The sequence below is a fragment of the Lepisosteus platostomus genome, chromosome 14 (assembly GCF_059453375.1).
Source record: "Lepisosteus platostomus isolate fLepPlt1 chromosome 14, fLepPlt1.hap1, whole genome shotgun sequence".
NCBI classification, from domain to species: domain Eukaryota; kingdom Metazoa; phylum Chordata; class Actinopteri; order Semionotiformes; family Lepisosteidae; genus Lepisosteus; species Lepisosteus platostomus.
The window spans coordinates 33,428,640-33,450,355 of record NC_142624.1 but is presented as its reverse complement, the minus strand read 5'-3'; the positions used below and the strand labels follow the sequence as shown (position 1 = coordinate 33,450,355).

The following is a 21,716-nucleotide window of genomic DNA, read 5'->3' as shown; positions in this document are numbered from 1 at the left end:
CCTTGTAGAATATGTTTCTAGCCCATTTTCATGCTGACATATCATGGTTCCTTATCAAAATCCAGGTCACTTAGGACACAGTCCCTTTGATGAGAAATTCTTCTCATTTATAAAGATCATAAGAGGACCCTGCTGAAATAGAACAAAATTCATTCAGAATCCTGCTCCAATAAAGGATGGAAATATCCTCCTTTGAAGAACTATGTACCATGCAGCATTTTAGAGTATTCAAACTCTGCATACAGTTTGTATGCTCATATATTCATTAAATGGTATTTGAATGTTTATATATAAACCCATTAAGCATGTAGTATTTCAGACTCAATGGTTTTGAGCACTAGCTCCATACAGAAGTAAGTGTGTTAACTAGTCTTTGGTTTGCCCTGGGGGACCCATGGAACAGAGCGAATGAACTATGTACTTTTCTAATGAGAGCCTCCTCTGTTTCAGGTGAACGGCCTTTCCTGTGCAACCAATGTGGTGCCTCTTTTACCCAGAAGGGCAATCTGCTGAGACACATCAAACTGCACACGGGGGAGAAGCCATTTAAGTGTCCCTTCTGCAGCTATGCCTGCCGCCGGCGTGATGCTCTGACCGGACACCTCCGGACACACTCTGGTTAGTCCTCCCTGAGCCCTCCAGCCTACATTCAAACCCCGACCCCATGTTTCCCAGTCCTGTAAAATGTTTATCACTGTTCGTATCATATTACTGCTTTCATATGTGCCAAGAATTTCCTTGAAGAGGGTGTGGCTGGTCCCATACCAGTTTGGATTTAGTCAGTAAGTGCTGTATCACCCTTCTCCGGACGGAAATAATTAGAAAAGGAATAGCTCATTTTAGGTTCCTATGACTAATATAAAGTTATATACGGTAGTACAGAGAATAGCCACTAGCAACATTGAACCCTTCAGCTCAGAGCAAGCAGGATAGAGGTTAGAATATTTTGTTGTGCCATCTATACACAGTTCCGGTGCCCTAGTCTTCTTAACAAGAAGTCACCAGGCCCATTCCTGGAATAACACGTGAAAGAAGCGACATTTAAATACCGCACTTGGTTATTAGTATAGTGGTGAGGAGGTAATTTTTCTTTTTTTTTTCAACTGAATCATTGAACTTTTTTTACATTTCCTGTTGAAGTTTTTGACAGAAACCAGAGTTTATTAACTACAGTTTCTCTGTTGAAAATATGTATATACATGGAACGTATCTGTATCCATGAACATTCATGTATTTATATGTGTTATGCTGGTGTAACCGTTCTCCCATTAGTCTAGAGAATAAAGAGAATGAGCATTTTATGAAGAGGAATATCAGCAGCAAGCCAATTGTAACAGTAGGGGACAAATGTCAAAAACATGAAACTGACATCTGAAAGCGAAACACCTTTATAGAAATATTCAGTACCACCCACTTTATTATCCTCAGATAAAATGTATTTTTTTCTTAACATTAAGGCTGTTGTTAGCGCTGAGATACTCTGTTCATTCAGTCATCACAAAAGCAGTTTCCAAACGTACAGAGAGGCACAAAACACGAGGATCAAAATTTCCTGCGTCTCTGTCTCTCACCCCCTGACTGTCTACCACCTGAAAGAGACTGGAATGTTAGGAACTCTCTAGCTGCTGGAGAAACTGGTGCGTCTCACAGTGTACTTACGCAACACCCTGAACATAAAAGCCTGGTCTACACTCCCTTTTTCTGGGAGTGTGGTGGCACTCATCCCAGATAACAGGTGTAACACAGAAAAAAAACAAACCCGCACAAGCTTTTAAAGTGCCAATTTTGTGTACGAAGGATTGTATTTCACCACGGTGACAGCAAAAGTTCTTTTTTCCTCCTTCTTCCTCATAGAGCAACTTGTGTCAAGGGAAATTGTGAGGTAGGAGGACAGAGGTAAATTTTAGAAAAACTGTTTTGCACTTTGTCCTTGTCAAAAGTTTTCACCCACTTCTGTCTGTCATGCAGCATAACAAGAGAAGTTGTGTAATAAAGATCAAAGCTTCATTCTTTTGTTATATTTTTAAAAAATACAATAAAATAAACGAGTTTGCATGTTTACCCTGAAGACACCCTTTGTGTGTACTGTAGCAAATCCTTGCTGAACTTCTTAACAGAATTGATTTTTTTACCTTGATTTCATTTGCGTTTATATTTTAGTTTGTATACTGCGTAACTCTTTTCTTCTATTGTACATTTAAGTGAAGAAGCTTAAACAGTCCTTTTATTCTGAAAGTGTGATATGTGTTGTTGCACATAGCCCAAGCTCTTTCTCTTTCTGCTGAGAAAAAGTTAGTGTCTTTGTGAAACAAGGGAAGGTCTTTTGGTAATGGATCAAGCTGCTTCAGAAATGATTGAACTGGTGAAACGTAACCTAAAATTTCACTTTAATATTTAAAACATTTGGACAGGATTACATTTAATCTGTGTTTATGTTCTATAGATGACATGTTGCCTTTATTCATTAGAATTCTTGCTTGAAGCCTTTTTTCTTTTGCCATCTAATGACCAGTCATCCCAAGACCCCCTATTAAAGAGGAGTTCTAGTATTTATAGTGTGCCTTACACATACAGAAAGCTGATGTGGGTTTGCAGTTTTTAGGTTGAAGAAAAAAACACAAGTGTTTTACCTTTTTCATTTGAGAACAAAGCCTGTGAAAAACAAAAACGACTCAGTGACAGTGAAAGTGAAGTTACAACTCATCTTAGCTTTGTTGAAGACATTTTTGGATAGGTATATTTTTGTATTTATTTGTCGTAGATATCAAAGATTTCATTGTTTTTGACATTAAGAGGTCTTAGGAGGTGTTGCGTGTAACATATGCTATCTCTTGTGTGATTTCTAAAATAAGAAAAAATCTTTCCATAGTAGAAATCTATGGGTTATTTTGGTTGCTTCTTAAGATGAGATGCGTCTCTGCTTATTCCAATATTCGTATTAATTTGTAACCAGAATTCATCATTCAAACAGCTTGCAGATACTTAAGAGAAACAACTTCTTTTATAAATACTAATACTGACTGTAAAATAATATTGTATGTATAACGTATACCATGGAAAAAAAAAACAAATTGGGGTGGTATGAGCAGTGCTTTTTGATGTATTTTAAAGAAATCATGCATGAAAGGTCAAAAAAGAGGCTGATAGATTTTCTCACTTTCACTTAATGCATCAAACTGAAAATAGGTTTTGGCTTTGAACATAGCTTTTGAAAATCACCGAAGCTATGTGGTTAAAATGCCGGGATTATTTTCATAATCGTCAATTTTTACAGATAATCACATCTGTTTCTAGTAATTGGAATCCTAATGATGAGCTCATGTGTTGTATAAGGTATGTTGCGTGTGCCTAGAAAGTTCCTCATTGATTCAAGCATTTCTGAGCTTAAAGCTTCAGAGTTGCTTTTGCTAGGCTAGCAATGTCAAAGGACGACATTAACAATAGATGTTTTAAGTCTTTAAAGCGTGTTCACTATGCAGCGTTCATAAGCAACCTGTGGACTCACGGGGAGTGATATTCACAGTTTCACCAACCATTCATTGATTCATAATCTTAGAACTCAGAACATACTGTAAGAGAGGATACAAATAAGAGGAGGCCATTTGGTCCATCTAACTCATTTGGCAATTAGTAGCTAATTGGTCTGAGCAGCTCATATGGCTGTTTTTTATAAGAGGCCAGGTATCGGCTTCAACAACATGACTGTGTAGCCTGTTCCAATTGAACAGAGGCAGAGAAGGCTGAGAGCAAGTCGAGTCCTTTTCTCCAGTGTCTTGGAGGTTGAAGCCAGTGAACGTTGCACTGTGCGAAGGTGAACCATTATGAATTTGTTTCAGCTGAGATAATGAGCAGTGACCTTCTTTCTTCCTTTTTTGGAATCGGCTGGTCTTTGTTCCTATAAGGAAGCCACAAAGTCCACACTAACATTGAATTATGCAATAAAGTTGGGTGGTTACCTGAAATTTCTTCTCCACATTGAGCCCCCATTGGAAACATGTGGCACAATCAGCATCTTTTTTTTGCACAATCGCCCTAACGTTAACAATGTATAATGTGGTGCTGAGAGTATGAATCACTGGAAAGTAGAAAGGAAATCAGAAAAACCTACAGGTTTGCAGAGAGAGAGAGAGAGAGCTAGAGACAGCACTGCTACGAAGAAACACTGCTATGACCCACATGAGGTTATGACAAGACCTTTTATTTTCCTGTTGCCACTGAAGTTTTCATTCTGAGCGAAAGAGTTAATTGGTGGTTTCATACTGTAGTAGTGAGCCCTGAGTTGATCTCAACAAAAGTGGGTTTTCCTTAGCTTGTCACCCACTTATTATGTCACCAGCTGAGTTAGGAGTAACCCTACGGGATTGTTGAGTCATTGAATCGTTGAACCAGACACCACCAACGCAACTCCTACTAGATTTTTTTTCTTAAATAGTCTCGCTGCTTGTATCTACTAAATTTATTCTGTCAATCAGCTCTTCTGTTATGATCTTTTCCAAACATTCTGAATGACTGCTGGCAATTCACTGCTCTTTGAAGCTTATCTTAGCCACTGTCTGGTGCTGTGGCCCTCAGCCGATTTAAGATAATGCAGAACAGGTACAACATGGATTGAAATGACTGGGCTTTGGCTTCTTCCACAGTGGGCAAGCCACATAAGTGCAACTACTGTGGGCGGAGCTACAAACAGCGCACGTCATTGGAGGAGCACAAAGAGCGCTGTCACAACTACCTACAGAGTGTCAGTATGGACGCTGTGCCCCACGCTGGACTACAACAAGGTATGCTGACACATCACAGTGGAATGGGTATCAAAGCTGATTTTTGGATATCTTGGTAGCTGATAAAGTCTCACACTTCAGCTAGCTTAAGACATGCTTGATTCCAGCAAGATATACATTTGTTTTTAATGCAGCACATTAATACATTTTGTATTTGATTATATATTATAATATATATATTTGAATATATGTTACTTCTTCTCATTTTTGCATTAAAGATGCTTAAGTCTACAAGACTTGCTTTGCGAAAAGTTCACTTTAAAATGAAAAGTTGCATCTGTGTTGAAGTCTTAAATCATTATCTGAGTGTAGCTTGAAAGATGCAATAATGAGACATTATTGCTTCATCAAATACAGAATGTTTTTAAGATCTACAGAAGGAATAACACTAGTTGTGACTTTCCATTGAAACCTGATATTTGGAGAAGGTTCAGGATTGTTCCAGATCAGTAAATGTGAAATTTGTTTTACTTGAAACCTAGGTGACACAGGAAAGGAGCAGCAGTCCATGATGGAAGGGATGTCGATAGTGCCTTTTGACAGGCCACCTGTGATCGAAAGGCTGCAGAGCAATGTGGGTAAAAGAAAGAGCACCACACCACAGAAATTTGTGGGTAAGTGTGGCCATGATGTTCAGTCTTGGTACCTATATGATAAATGCTATTGTAGAGGTTTACAGAGATGACGGTCTTGTTGAATAGTGGACTGTCAACAAAAGCTTAAGCTTGCTATTGTGTTTCATGTGGGTGACTGAAAAAACAGGTCCCTTTTAATTTCAAAGTGGATGAGTAACGTATACAGGCAATACTTGTAATATTTGGAGAATATCATCACCGCAACATGAGTAATTGAATGATGGAAGTTTCAGGCTCCAGTACCACATACACTTAGTCACACAGCGTTAGTCTTTCGTTTTTACCATATTTATGGTTTTTATCTTCCTATACAACTCTGCGATCACATGTATGTTTTCAAAGCATAATTGTGCATAACATAATAATAATAATAAGTAATAATAATTGCTTACACTTATATAGCGCTTTTCTGGACACTCCACTCAAAGCGCTTTACAGGTAATGGGGTCTCCCCTCCACCACCACCAATGTGCAGCATCCACCTGGATGATGCGACGGCAGCCATAGTGCGCCAGAACGCTCACCACACATCAGCTATTAGTGGGGAGGAGAGCAGAGAGTAATGAAGCCAATTCATAGATGGGGATTATTAGGAGGCCATGATTGGTTAAGGCCAATGGGAAATTTGCCCAGGACGCCGGGGTTACACCCCTACTCTTTTCGAGAAACGTCCTGGGATTTTTAATGACCACAGAGAGTCAGGACCTCGGTTTTACGTCTCATCCGAAGGACGGCACCTGTTTACAGTATAGTGTCCCCATCACTATACTGGGGCATTAGGACCCACGTGGACCACAGGGTGAGCGCCCCCTGCTGGCCCCACTAACACCTCTTCCAGCAGCAACCTTAGTTTTTCCCAGGAGGTCTCCCATCCAGGTACTGACCAGGCTCACACCTGCTTAGCTTCAGTGGGTTGCCAGTTGTGAGTTGCAGGCTGACATGGCTGCTGTAACATAAATATACATACAGTACAGGTATATATATTCTAATGAAAAATGGCTTCTGAGAAACAGTGAGTAGTTTTGAAATCAAGGTTTATTTTTTGTTCCACTGATGTTTAAATGTTTGAAAAGCTATTTTGCTGGTCTTGTGCTGTGCAGGAAATTTCACTATGAACAAATTCTATTTAATTCTGTCACTTATGGGTTAGTGATGTCAGAACATTTGATGTGTTCTGCACATTGCTGTGTGAAGTTTCTGTTTCACTAATGAATGGCTGAGGCAAAGTGAAGCAGGCTGAACGGCCCATTTCCTTCTGATTTATAAAAACAGGATTATTTCACATTTTCATGATTTACTCTCATAATGTATCATATCATCTGTATTTTTAACTGTAAATCTGAAATGGAGAGAAATATCTCATGTTTTTTAAATGACTTGCTGCAGAGAACGGTTTCTCTGCGACACTGCACATTTGAGTTTCTCTCGGCCCCAGTGGCCAATCTTGTCTGAGGGCTCTAAGCACTGAGGAGGGGAAGGAAATTTGACTTGTTGAGCAACATAGCTGAATGCACGATCAGGATAAGAAAAACGTGGGAGGGAGAACGATGAATATCCAAATTAAAAAATAAGAAATTATTCTTAAAAAATGGAAGCAAATACTAAGTAAAACTAACAAGCTAATGCAAAAGACATCCTTATTTTAATTTTTTTGTTAATGATAAACAAGTGTGGAAAATCCACCAGAAATGGCAAACAGTGTAAAGAGTGCATTTCAGTATTTCCAACTGAAATTAAGAGAGAAATACAGTATTCTGTTTTTGCAATCACAGAAATGAAGCTAGAATCAACCAGAGAGAAATGTTCTCTGTTTTATATATTTCTGATATTTAATTTTAATAACATATATATATATTCTTTAGATACAGAGGGGCATTACAAATGCAGCAAGTGTTATTGGACTCAGTTCTCTTTTGTCACATTTTTAGTGTCCTTCTGTGTATACGGTATGTACTTGTAAAGGTTTCTGTTTAAATTATTTTTTTAAGTCTGAATGGAGATATTTTTCATCGGTCAATACTTAGTAGAGCTTTGCCCTTGTAGCGCAAAGATAGAGTTTAGTGCTTGCTGGTCCCAGTTCACCAGCCTGCCTCCTGACCAGTGTGGAGTGGGCAGCTGCCTCGGTCAGACTGAAAGGGGTTAGTCATTTTTTTAAATTGATTTGCTTAGTAGGATGTTTGAGATTGTCATGCTTTAATTTGTCAAATGTTCCTGGTTGACATCCCCACAAACCAAGTGCATTCTAAATGCTTGTATTATGATACATTCAGTCAATGAGAATGTTTCCTCGTGTGTCATTATGTACATTGTTTTATTTTATTTATCTAATGTTGACAAAAGTATTGTAGACGTGTAAAAGACAGGCTTCACCGTTTTAAATGGACAAAGTATACAAAATAAGTCGAAGAAACAGAGAGCAGTAGTTTAAGAATAGGACCGATTGATCCATAAATGTGAGTTTGCTTTTATGCAGGGTGGGGACAAGTCAGGACATTTTTGCCCTTCTTTCCCTGTCCCCCGTTGTACGTATTCTCTGTTTCCTTTCTTGTTTATTAGAGTTCTGTTTCTTATCTCGTTACCAAGTTCTTTGCTGAAAGAGAAAAAGAAGCAGAGCTGAAAAAAAGACCTGTTTTTCACTTTATTGTGGTTTGGCACACCTGTAGCATTGCCATTGCAGCCTGTACTTTGAGAAAAGCAAAACATCTTACCGCATCCACGTTTTGCAAGGGTTAAACACTTCTTTTGGGCTATTTTGCTCACACGGGGCTTTCCACCATTATAACCCCATGGCCAATAAAATGCACAATAAAGGCACAAATATAAAAGCACGATGTGTATTAAACGACTAAATGTATTAAACGTTAAATAGCACCGCCATAACTCCATGCAACTTCATAATTTAAGAAAATGTAATAAATCGATACCGAAATTATGGTTTTCATAAGTCAATTAATAACACAGTGCTACAAGCCTTTATGAATAGCTATGCACCTGTAATGGCATTTGCACAAATGGTTATAAAGCATTGTGCATGTTGTTATTTTGTGTGTTTGAAGCAGTTATAGTGGTGTTATTCATTGTAATTCGAGTAAACATAAAAAACAACAAAACACAATAAAGAACGTATTCTCGCACTGCTCTTCTTGCACCCCATGAACATTCCTTCACTTAAAATATTGCCAAAACAGCTTTCCTGATATGTTGTGTTTTTTATACTGATATCCAGGGATTTCAGTCTCCCGATGTCTGAAAGGAAGGAACTGCCTGATTTCAGTCATCACACATATATTTAAAAAATGCATATGGGATTTTAAAAATTAGGGAAGAAGTTATGGCTTTACATTGTGTCATAAAGTTGCCTAAATGGTTTAGAAATTAAAATTAAAATTAATTGTGGTAAAGGAGGCATATTTTGATAAGAAAATTGATTTATCTGTATTGCCTGTCACTTGACTTTGAACTAATCTCAGTAGAAAGGACATTATTGCACCACTATGAAAAGGAAAAAAGAAAATAACATATTTATAAATCCCTTTTAATATTTTTATCTCTTCCACTAAGGAGGATAGAATCTACTTCTGTTACAGCTTTAATGTTTGAAATAAAGAAGTTTAAGTTTTAAACTTTTTTGTATTTTTTTTAAATTGAATACCCATATTACATCTTATCCATAAAGCCTTTTGGAGTCTTTTGGAATGTATAGAAATGCAATGTCTGGAGTGTTATTTATTATAATCATAACTGTTTACATTTTTTAGGTTATTTTTAAGAAACACTGTGACAGTGAAGAGTGATATTTGGTGCAATATTTCCATTTTAGAACTCTGATCGGAATGACAGATATCAATGTAGAGTTGGTAATTGTGCTAAAATAAAGTGCTGTTGCAGAACACCGTTCCAGATTTTGAATCAGCCTCCTGAAATTGTGTGTTATGTGATGAAAGTCATGGTTTTCCTGTTTTCTCTCTTTCTTTGATTCAGTATAGTTGATTTTTATCTGCCCAGTCCATCCTGCACATTGTGGTATTTAAAGGATTTATTTGTATAAGAGGCTCATTTCCGTTAAAGTTTATGCTAATTTTATTTTATTTTTTTACGTACAAAATAGTTTGTATAAATACATAGCCTTCTCTTTAATAAATGTCTAGCAGATAATAAAGCACTGAATGGCAGCTTTTCCGAACAGATTTACCATAAAATAACTATCACATCTATTCCTTATTATAAAATGATATTTTATATATATCATTATATATATATCATTTTATAATATGAAATTCACCATTTTACATGGAAGGAAACTTGCAAACTCTGTAGCGATTAAAAAAATAACCATGCATTCAAATTCATTAGTTTAGAAGCCCTGGAATAGATATTTTGCCCCTTTCCTCCTCCAAAAGATGGTCCAAAATGATTTTCCATCTTATTTCAGGTGAGAAGCTGGTTCGGTACAGTTACCCAGAGATGCGCTATGATATCGGAATGAAGTACGAGAAGGACGCGGAGCTCATGCAGGCACATATGATGGACCAGGCCATCAACAACGCCATCTCCTACTTGGGGGCCGACTCCCTGCGCCCCCTTATGCACCCTCAGCACCTCTCGATGGCCGATGTGGTTCCTATGATGAACCCACTCTTCTCTCAGGTCTACCCCCCGGGCCGTCTGGAGAGGCCCAGCAGCCGAGAAGCCCCATCAGCGAACCACGACTTCTCTACAGATGGCCCCATCTCTCTCATCAGACCAAAGAACCCCCCAGCTGAGCGTGAGGGGTCGCCTAGCAACAGTGGCCTAGACTCCATTGACTCGGAGAGCAGCAGTCCGGAGGAGCGCCACGTGTATCCTGGAAACCAGGCCTCCCAGGCCAGGACCAAGTCCATCCCAGGCTACAGCAAGGATGATGCCCGGGGTCTGGAAGCCATCAGCAAGGCCGCAGTGGAGGCAGCGGCGGCGGCCGCAGCAGGTGCTGCCTCTTCTCTAGGCCCCTCCAAACACTCCTTCCGGGTGTTCACCGGGGAGGGCGTGGAGGTGAAGGCCTTCAAGTGTGAGCACTGTCGGGTTCTCTTCCTCGACCACGTCATGTACACCATCCATATGGGCTGCCATGGATACAGGGACCCTCTGGAGTGCAACATCTGTGGCTATCGCAGCCAAGACCGCTATGAATTCTCCTCGCACATTGTCAGAGGGGAACACACCTTTCACTAGGTGCGCAGCCAGTGGAGAAATAAGAAGACGTCTGTGCATGTCTGTGTTTGCTCATGTGCGTATTAGAGAACTTTGAAATCCTCCCAGCCCAGGAGGAGGTGGACCAACCACTTTTGGTGCTGCAGTTTTAAAGGTCTTTAGTACATATAGGTACTCGTATATATGGATACGTGTATATGCATTTATACGCACCAGTTTATGAAGGCATAGGTCAGTGACTTATCCGTACGTTGTATGAAATTCTGTTGTATGAAAGACTTTTGAAATTGGGGAAGGGACAGGGATGGGTATGGGAAGCAAGCTGGGTTTGCTAGTTCATTCATCCTCTTTATTTCCAAAAAGCAATTTTTCAGTGAACTTGTTGAAGTCCTCTTACACTTGCACCTAATGTCTGTTATTGCCAGAGCAGCTATAAACAGGAATTTCTGTTGCATTCATTCTCTTATTACACTCTAAAAACACTTCTCCTCGATAAAATGGTGTCCTTTCGAGTTTGCAGTTTACAGCTTAAAATTTCGGGTATATGTAAGAATTCCTTGTGGAGCTTCCAGATGATGTTAGCAGAGCGTGATGTCATCATTGTGTCAAATATTGAAGCACATGCGGACCTCAGGCATGCCTGCTGAAGAGCTGTAGAAACAGCCATTGACTGTGTTTTTTAGAGGCATTTTCATGCTTATTACATGGTAGGCTTTATATGCTAACACATGATAGGCTGTTGTGCTATGGAAGTTGTATCACTTATCTTTACCTATTGCTATTTTTATATTTATGTAGAACTGGCGAACTGTTGCTGTGGTAACATCCTTAAAAGTGCCTTGAAGCAATATTAAAGCCATGTCAGGTACACTGTCAGCAGGGAGTTGATAATGTTACTAGGCAGTTATATTTTGATACAAAAATAGACAAGGAAACATATTTGTTAACATTTGGTGGTATTCAAGCTGCTAACCCTCACACCTAGAAATTCTCCCCAGGCAAGTTTGAAAACAATGGGGTGATAAAACTGTAGAGTTAGGTTTGGTAAAGTTGGGTATTTCTTCCTTCATGGTATGATCTATTTTCTTGCTGTCCTAGAGCATTATTATGAATCAGGGGTCTTTCATAAGTAACATGGTGCTTCCTTTTTAATTTAAAACAAACTCGCTTTCATGGAAATGGGATTTTTCCCCTATACTGTATGTCACTCAACAACGGCATACGGTATGTGTTATGTAGAACTATTTTCCAAAATGTACCTGGATTGACACACTTGGCTGCTGGCAGTGTCATTTAAAAAACGACTCCGTTGGTAGCTCTCCCTAGGCTGCTGTTGGGTCAAAACGTGAGAAACCACAATCTCTCATCGACAGGATTCTTAACCCTAGATAAGCCTAGGGTTTTCTTTTTTATTGTAAATATATATGTGTGATATTGGAGGAGGTAGTCTTTTTGGATGACACTGGTCTATGGGTACTACTTGCAATAAATAGATTATTTAACAACAGGTACTTAGCTGTTTTTATTTTGTCGAGAACACTTGGAGCATGAATGTTACCATATTGTTCTGTCTGTTCTTCCTAGTTGATAATAGGTAAATTTCCATCAAGACAGTTTTCAGAGTTACACATTAACAGTTGCTTTCCATAATAATTGTTAATTGCTTAACACATTCAAGGAAACAACAAAACATCAAGCTAGAGATCAGTGCTCTTTGCTTTCTCTTTCAGCCCCAAATTAATCACTGTTTTCTTTTTTTCTTATATCCAAATCATCAGTTTTATATTTAAATGCAAAACCTTCCTTAACAACAGAATGAAGAAAAATCTTTTCAGTGTGCACACATCTAAACATAGCAGAGTAAGTCTTACCTCACCTTCAGTGGCAACTCTTTCCAATTCCAGAATTTAATCATAACTGATTTCTTTATATTGACTTTTATAGTGAAGTTCATATTCCACGTCAAGAACATACCCTTTACAGATTTTGATTTATATTGTTATTGTACCCTGTCAATGAACAAAGTGTTTTCATAGTGATAGATTAAAAAGAATGGGAGTTAATCTCATGGCTACGGAAGACTTTTAGACTTTTTAGAATTTTTCTAAAATATATTTTCCACTTACCTCACTCTCTTGGAGAATCAGCTACTGTGAAACCTCATTTCTAAGAAACCAACTGGAACCTTATACCCAGGTTGTAGTGATGAGTAGTGAGGGAGGAGTAGATTTACTCAATGAAGGTGAATCTGATCACTAAGCTAAACTGAGCCAAACTGAACTGTTCAGACTCTCAGAACTACATCATCAGCCCTCAGAGAATATATAAAGTACAAGAACAGTGGTGACATTCAGCCCATCTTTCCTATTTAGTTGCTAATGTAGTTGCTAGTTGTGGTCAACATCTCTTGGAGAACATGGCTGGGTAGATTGTCCCAGCATCTCACAACCCTTTGGATTATTTTCAGCACCTGTAGTTATGAATTATTGAGTTCAGAATAGACTGTATATACGATCGTAAAAATGAAATTAGAAAATGATATGAATGTCAAAAAAGGAAGGCAAGAAATATCTCAACAACACTTGGAAAGCATCGCTTTTCGTTTCCTTTCCTACATTTATTTGAAAGTTCTATCAAACCTTAAATTGTTAAATGCAGTAAAGTCACTTAATTTGTTTAATCCCAGTATACCTATAGACTAAGTTCGAGCAGCTGCGTCAGCATGTGTAGGCTGCAGAGGAACAAAGAAAAGAAAAGAGACACAACGTTTTGACGGTGGGTCCTTCTTCAGGCGTCATTAAGAAGGCTCCTCAGCCGAAAAGTTGAACCTCTTTTCTTTTGCTTCAGCATGGAGTAGACCTTTACCTGTTCCTTTGCTACCTGTAGACTAGCCATTTATACTGTATGAACTGGGGTTCCATGTAAAATCTCCTTCCAGTGCACTTAATAAACACAGGGCTGGGCATTTATCTTTGGAATAGGAATAGGAATAGTTTGTCTAGAAACAAATTGCCTAGAAAACTGTTGAGTGAGCCTAGACTTGATCCATTGCTTCCTGGGAAGATATTTACATTAAGGATTAGAATACTATGAAGTGGCACTAAGAGAGCCCTTTTATTATGCTCCTTGTAGATCAGACTACAGCCAAGCAAAGAACCTGGATATCTAGTCGACAATATTGTCCTTGTTTGGAACTTTGACCAATCTGAATAGTTTATTGTTGTTTTGATGTGTCTTTGTCAATCGCGGAGATGACTGACACAGAAAGCTTGTAGCATACTGGGCAAAAAACGAGCTGGAAAGTACACTAGTTATTCAGAGGAGTTTGAATATGCAAGGCTAAATATGCCTTTGAATATAATCAATTAGCTTCAAGGGGATTACTGTCCTAGATCATGATTAGTTAATTAGACTAAAGATAGAAAAAAAAACATTAAAATGGTAAAAATAGGAAAGACTTTTAATGATGTAGGAAAGGGGTGTGTTCATACTGACTAACACATAACCCTTTAACCACTTTAAGCTGCTTAGTAGCCATGTGCAGGGATTTGGCATTGTTTTGTAACGGAGCATTATGGATGAAATACATCAGCATCTGGCATATCGTTATACCCATGATATCGTTTCTACTCATAATAGATTGCACTTTATGCCAGGCACTTCTTCTGGTTAATGGAAGGTGAATAATCAGGGTAGTTTAGTGTTCAAACTCAGTAGGCGTGTATGGGAATGTAGTGCACAGTCTGGCAGGTAAGGCACACATTAATTGCCTTTGCCCGTTGCCCAGCTTTCTTTAGCTCTTTTTTGTAGTTTTATCTATGGGTTTACCTGCGTCTCTTGTGTAGGTATCTCTGTCTTTGACATTGGCATTATTTCCAATAAAATTCAGTGTATAGGCCATGTGTTCATTTATACAGTGTGATTAATGTATTTGTTTTCCAGACCACAGTTATCTAGCAAACCACCAGCATTTCTCCTTCGAACCTTTTCTCTGCTCACTTGATGCACAAGTAGAGGCTGGTGTTTTCTCCGAGGCTAAATGATGCGCACAGTTAGGCAGTTCGTTATACACTGAATTTATCAGTATTCACACTTTGCATGATGTGGGAAGGGCTTGTCTTGTTGCTAATATACTGGCTTAAAAACCTGTTTACAACTTTTTTAAAAATGTAGTTTTGTACGTTATTAATGTAAGAGCGCGAAAAACAACTGAAAAGGTACTGTTATTCATCAGAAGGAAGGGGACCATGGTATCATTGCCTGTTTCCTGTGCTTTCTAAATGATGCAGATATATGTGTTTTTATTTTGTACATATTCTTAAATTAATAATAATATATATCGCATATTGCAAATGTTGTTTTTTTATGGTAGGCTGAAAGTTTTGGTTAGGTATGTAATTATTAAGATGCATCATATTATTTTTTAAAAAAAGGTTTGTTTTACATTTTAACATGTAACCAGAAGTAACATTTGGGGTTTCAAAAACTCCTGTGTAGACATTACAAAAAGGAAAATGCCATGCATTCTCTTAATTTTTAAGGTTGTTAGATGTAGGATTCATGAGGCATTTTACACTTTTATTGAAGTATACAACAGCGTCAGCTTAGTGGGGAGCAAACTAGTTTTTAAGTAAACACAGTAGCTTTGGCTCTGTGGAGAGGGCATTGATGATTTAAGAAGCACTGATAAAAGGTTAATATTTTATTGATCAATGTAATTCCTATCATTTCTGTCTGTGTATGGTATGTGGGTTATTGGATTAAAAGTACATTTTGTCTGTACAGAGACAAAGATGGAGATAGTCTTCATTTTTATGGTCATTACATATTTTTATTCCTCCAGTAATTCACTGTTAATACTTAGAGGTTTTCAGAGAACTATAGTAAGTCAACACCCTCCCTCAACATGCTCCCATCAGTCCTGAAAGGTATAGTCTTTGCCTCCCTTCTTTTTGAAGAATAAAAAGCATTTTTAAGGAGTACAGGGCTTCTTTCATTATTTTTACTTTTTTAATTTGAATGCTCACATACCTTCAGTTGCAGCTTTGACTCCCCTCCATTTAAATGTAACACTCCAACTTTGCATAACTTTTTTTTTCTCATTCCTGGACTCATTATAGTACTGGCAAAACAGAGGAGAAAATGAATAAGGGATTTTTTTGTTTAAATACATTGACTGGCTTTAAAATCCCATTTGGTATTTGCATCTCATTTCATCAGGAAAAAGATGAAAAAACAGTTTAAAACATTGCAAAAACATTATCACCCCAGATTATATGGGCATAAAAAAATAATACACACCAATTAATTTCTAGAAAAAGCATAGTCGAAACTGTGAATTCAGCACAGCATGTATGTAAATAAAGAGTTTTTTTAGTTTCTAAATTTACAAGGACGTGCACTCTTGTGTAATATTTGGTTACTCTGATTGGAAGAACACTTCCTGTGTTATATTAATTATTTCACCTTTAAGTAATAGTTTTACAAATCAACCTGGTAAAATGTTAGAGGCACAAAAGAGTGCCTCACTTAGTGAATTGATTACAAAGCACAACAAGAAAAGTTTTATTTTATTTAGAGGAGGATTAATGTTAAAAGTTAAACTCAATAAAAATGTTCTAGATGATACAGTATTCTTTTCAATACAAGTTATTGAAGTCACAATGTTAGTTTTTTTTTCTTTCTGTAACAATGTAAAATGAAATAAATCCACAGTTCTGACGTTCAGGTTTAAGATTTTAACATTTTGTCTTTGTGCAACAGGGTTAAGGAAATTGTGAAACAGAAGAAAAAGCAGGTTGTTTGCACTGTGTTTTGCAGCTACAAAAAATCATTTCTGATAACAGATAATGGGAAGCATATTCATGTACCGAGAAAGATGACCACATCTATTAATAAAATTACTATTGTTGGCTGAGTACACTTAAAGTGGAGACTCTCACAAAGAATCAAAGAAGTGCATTTTTATTTTTTTTTTAAGTGCAATAGATCACTATTTTTGCTTCATAATTAAATGTACATAGTTTGTGGAAATTGAAGTAAATAACTTTTGAAATCCATTAACGACTGCGGACTAATGAAATAGTAAAAGAAGTTGAGTAATTTTTTAAAAAATATATATATATATTTTTGGTACCAATTTAAATGTGGGATTTGCTGTTACATTGTTGTTCCGAATGAGCCGTTTACTGAAATAAATTTCGGGATCTCAGGTACATTTGCCTTCAAAGGTGTGTTTGTCATTTATTTCGTAAAATGGGTGCCTTCTTTTGTAAAGACAGTTATAGTACAGTCATACCATAGCAGTGACATTGACTTCAGGCATGTGTAAAACGGACATTTACAAAGAGAGAAACATTGAAATTCTTCCGTAAACTGTTATTAATAATAATTTAAACCTTGCTGCAAAACTATTCGTGTTTTTGTAAAAAAACAATCAAAACCCAGATTTTCTGCAGACTTACATACTGTAATTTATGTTATCTAAACTTTTATGGACAACACATTTGAAGTCCAACTGCATAGACAGATTTTATGTGAGTGGCAGGCTATAAATACACATTTATATTAATAAAGAAAAAAGTTCAGATATGCACGATACCATTATATCATTTCATGTTTACGATCAGGAGAGAGTTTGTTTTAGATTCCTGTTTATCCCAAGTGAATAAGCACCTTTACTTACACAAATTGCATATTTTGATTCCTTTTCTATGAAAAACTTAATTCCACATCTGAAACTTCAGTGTTTTTACAAGCAAGTACTGTAGCTGTAGGAAATATGTTTCATTTAAACAACCTATTTCTGAATATTACTTTTTATCACAGTCCTAAACGGGATGCACTTTTTAAAAATATTTGCAAGTGCAAGTGCGTACAAAGGCAAAGGGAGGTGTTTCCGAAAAAGCCTGATTCTGCAGTTTGATGATCTAAGTAAAATCCCATAGGTTCTTAAAAACAACTGCAAGTTTTTTTAGAGTAGTTTAGGTGCTTCAGCTGTCCTGTAGAAGTGACACCTTAGCCCAAAGCCCTTTCAAAAAGAAAGACTTTCAGACTAAGTGACAAAACCTCTACTTTACTTGACTGTGTTGTCCCCCTGTTTCGTCTTTGCTTTGAAAACCAGATATTTTGCATGAAGCACCGTTATGTCCCTGCTCATTAAACAAGAAACCTCATTGACTGAAAACACAGAAACATGCTTAGTCTGCGCTTGTGTTTTCACTGTTTTTCTGCCTGAAAAAAATAAAACACTGAAAAAAAGACAGTGTTGTCAGTGAATCGCTACATCAGTCTGAAAGTTGATATGAGTGATTTTCTTACCCATGTTTTACTTTAACTGATAAAACATTTACCATCACATGTAGAAAACACAGATTGAAATGACTGTAATTAGTTTTTTTCCCATAGCTTAAGTCAAAATGCAAAAACATTGCAAAAGAATGACTAGTGTTACAAAGCCTGCTTTACTTTCTATTGTGTACTTTCTAACATTTGAGAACACTAAGCTCGGCTTACCACAGTTTTCTGCATACTTTTCAGAATGCATACGCGAAAAGAGAGCTTGAAATCTCTCACATTTGTCTTTGTTTATATGTGCCATTAAGGCTTGATAGAATCCAATTATACCTCATAAATTCTTCACATACTCTGGTTATATATCCGGGATTATGTTTGAATTTTCCATTTTTCCTTACATTATATTTTTAACTGTAAAATCAAAGGTGGGTGCCATCAAAAATTTCCCTGCAATGCCTCAAGAAAAGAGCTCTAGAAAGAAAGACTTAAGACCCATGTGAATTTTAAAACAATGAGACTTTTCTGAGTTCTACCTGGTTAATTCTGGTCATGGCTCAACGTTCTCTGACTCACTGTGACTGTAATAAAAGCATTACACAACAACATTACCTAGAAGTACACATTTATGAAAATTCAACTCATAGTTTGTTTCCATTTTTTTTTAAGCACAGTCTAAAAAATTCTCCCAATTAACTTGGTATCTGAAATTAGGGCTAGCAGAATTACGTGTATAAAGCAAAGATGAATAATAGCCCTTTATGTTCCAAATATCTGCACTTTTTGTACCAGGTGGTGAAGTCTCACACCTGTGAATGCCATTGTTTTTTGCAAATACCCTATGTGGAATGGAGATAATACAAAGATGATATCGCCAGCATGTGCGTTACTAAAATACGAGAAGCCTAAGAGATAAGCAGGTTTCCTAAGTGATGAAACTTTTGTAATCAAATGTGCTGAAAAAAAGGGTTTCCACAGAATTGTGCAAAAGCACTGTATTTTGAATGGATATTATTACAGAGGTCCTTCCTTGCACCCCATGCTTGCCAGGATAGGCTCCAGCAACCCTGCATTGGATAAAGGGGTTAGAAAATGGATGGAGGGATTATTACAAAAGAGAAACTTTGTTATTGATAAAAGCAGAAATACAAAGGACAGGGATTTCTTTCCTGTGTTTCCAATCCTATATAGTGGCTGGGGGACTCTGGCTTTTGGTTATCTTCAGTGCACAGTCCATGCAGTGATTCAATCAACCATCTCTCCAGCAGCACAAGTGCTGGCTTCTGTGTCCCTCGCTGTGGTGCTGTATCTCTGGTCTGTGAGAGAAGTATCCTCCTTTCCCTTCATCCACATTCTTGTGAAAAGGTCTTCCTGCTGGGTCTTTACAGATTGAACAATGTGGATCTGTACTCAGTTTGTCCTTGATGTAAATTAATTTTGAATGAAATTAATTACATTTAATGAGACACCAAGCTTCTAATTTTAGCCCAGATGAGCAATATTGTAACATCAAAGTCAGTGGTTTTCAAATCTGAATGTTTTGTCACTAGAACACTTTATACTGATATACAGTACCAGGATGCTTGAGGTAGTGGTCATGTTGTAGCATGTCCTTGAGTTGATTTTGTTTCAGATTAATAATCCAGGCTGACATGCAGTCTGCTATGCAGGGGAGTCCTTGTCATTGTGCTATAATTTGTCGTGACACTGACAGCCCTTGACCAGTCATGGGTGCCCCACGGATTGTTTGAGGTAATCCTTGTTGAAGCATTGTCTTTAACCGTTCTCATGTAGGAAGGGTGGCTATGTCAGTGTCTCTTGTTGGTGTGTGCCAGGACTCTGTGCGAAATGTGTGCAACTTGTCCACAGTCCTTTGGTTAACACATATCGGGCTAGCTACTTCTCCAATCTGAAACCTTTATCTAGATGGAAACAATGTCAGGAACTGCATCCCCTGATAAAGAAGAGTTTCACTTCCAACTGCCAGCTGCCTTATCTCAACCTCTGCAGGTCTAACTAAAATCCCTGTCTCAAGGACTCTTGATGCTGCTGACCTGACAAGCTACCTTCTACAGAATCAACACATCAATGCAGCATTTTAAAATGCTGAAGATACACCGGAAGTCCAATTTTGCAGTCTGGGGAATAATGTCATTTCAATGCTTTATTGAAGTTTGGGCTACACTTACAAACTATGTGTGATTTTTAGTAAATCAACAGTCAAAGCATTCATCAACTACTGTTCAGTTCCACCCCCAGCTGGGACTGTAGTGTTAAGCATTTGACAGCTTGTTCACAGACAATTCTAAACACTGTGTACCCAGAATCTTAAACGGCAGTTCAATACAATATTAAAAATACTGCACCAGCATGTTCATTAAGGTACAAAAAAGTTACGTGGGATATATACTTGTACTTAAACACAGAGCTTTCAAATTGTGTTGCTCTTGTGAGCATGTGTAATTAAAAAAATGATTTTTACTGATATTTTCCCTTAATCTCAGAGCACCAAGCCCCTAAAAACAAAAGTCCTGTAATAAAATAATCTGTCTTGCTGTTCAGAAATAGTGGACTTCAAGGCATTGTTGTACAATGGCAAAACATCTGGCATTTTCCATGGTTTACCCAGGTAAGCCAGCAAGTCAAACCAATATTGACCAGAGATTGCAGGGACTGCAGTTTCGCTCGGCATGCGATTGCTTAGCAGAACCCCTGTTGAATAGGTTACTGTCCAGACTCTCGGCAGGTGAAGATATGCAGAGCCTCTGGGCAGTGGAGGGGCCTTGTGTTTCTATTGCACTGATGCAGTCTTGGTCTTGGGGTCACAGATTCTCTCCCATTTTCAAAAACACATGACAAAGCTAAGTAAGTGTATTTCTAAGATGAGTCAGGTTACTAGTGGGATATGAAAACCTGTATGGAAGTCACCAGCGGTCTCTCAGTCTGTACGGGAATTCTGAAATGGGACTCCCAATCATTTATAAATAGTATTTTCCTAACTAACTATACTGACTATACATTCAAATAATTAAAATACAGAAACATACTTGTAGATTTTTGTGTGACACCTCGGAACAGTACTTCAATCTAGATAAGACTGTTCTGGCATTTCTGGCTGTTTCCGGCAAGACTTGTTTAGCTGTCAGGCTTTAAACCCATACCTTGTGTAACGGTTCTTTGTTCTTTCTTCCAGCCTTGCCACTCCTGCCCTGCCAGTTCGTCCCTCACTGCCTGGGCTCGAACGCAGGTCTCCGGAGTCACGCAACAGGGAACTTGCCGGCTGAGCTAAAGGAGACCTCCCTCGGCCCGGGAGGCTGAGATCCCTATTATGCGCGGGGGCGTATTCGTTACGCTTGCCTACGAACTGCAGAGAAACAGGTTGCTCATGGATTCCCTACCTGGCAGGTGATCCTGTGGAAGAGATGGGTGGGTGTCACTTGGCGGCTATGGAGGTGCTTCCTAGACCCGCCATTCTGGTTTTCAGCGAGGGATCCTTTCCCTCACCATGGTGGACGAGTTGGGAGTTCTGTCTGGCTATGCCCTGCGGTTCTTGCGAAGCGTAAAGCCATTTTTCCAAGCATGCAGCTATGCGTTCTCGGACACAGACTGAACGAAGCTGACTTTACCGAAATGACAAAAGTATATTTAAACAAATAAACTGAAACACTTTAAGATTCTCGTACTTTTCAACTTAAAACAATAGCCTACATTGTTTCTTTTGTTTGTTTGTTCTTCTGTGGTTTTCTGCCAGGTATTATTAAAAACAGCATGTGTGGACATGTTGCAGGTTGACAAATTCCTTGCTAGAGCAGTATAGGTCATG

The 21,716-nt window shown here is 38.0% G+C and overlaps 1 protein-coding gene across 20 annotated transcripts in view; it reads left to right on the top strand.

Annotated features, from left to right (window-relative positions):
- The window catches only part of ikzf2 (IKAROS family zinc finger 2), a 62,326-nt gene extending 45,497 nt beyond the window's left edge, over positions 1-16,829 (top strand). For all 20 annotated transcript variants that reach the window (XM_088605763.1, XM_088605770.1, XM_088605765.1 and 17 more), the window contains 4 exons: positions 451-618; positions 4,641-4,778; positions 5,261-5,392; positions 9,846-16,829. In XM_088605763.1, the coding sequence (XP_088461889.1) occupies positions 451-618; positions 4,641-4,778; positions 5,261-5,392; positions 9,846-10,621 (1,214 nt within the window). In that variant the 3' untranslated portion in view covers positions 10,622-16,829. The remainder of the gene's footprint in view (positions 1-450; positions 619-4,640; positions 4,779-5,260; positions 5,393-9,845) is intronic.
- Positions 16,830-21,716: the final 4,887 nt, after the last annotated feature.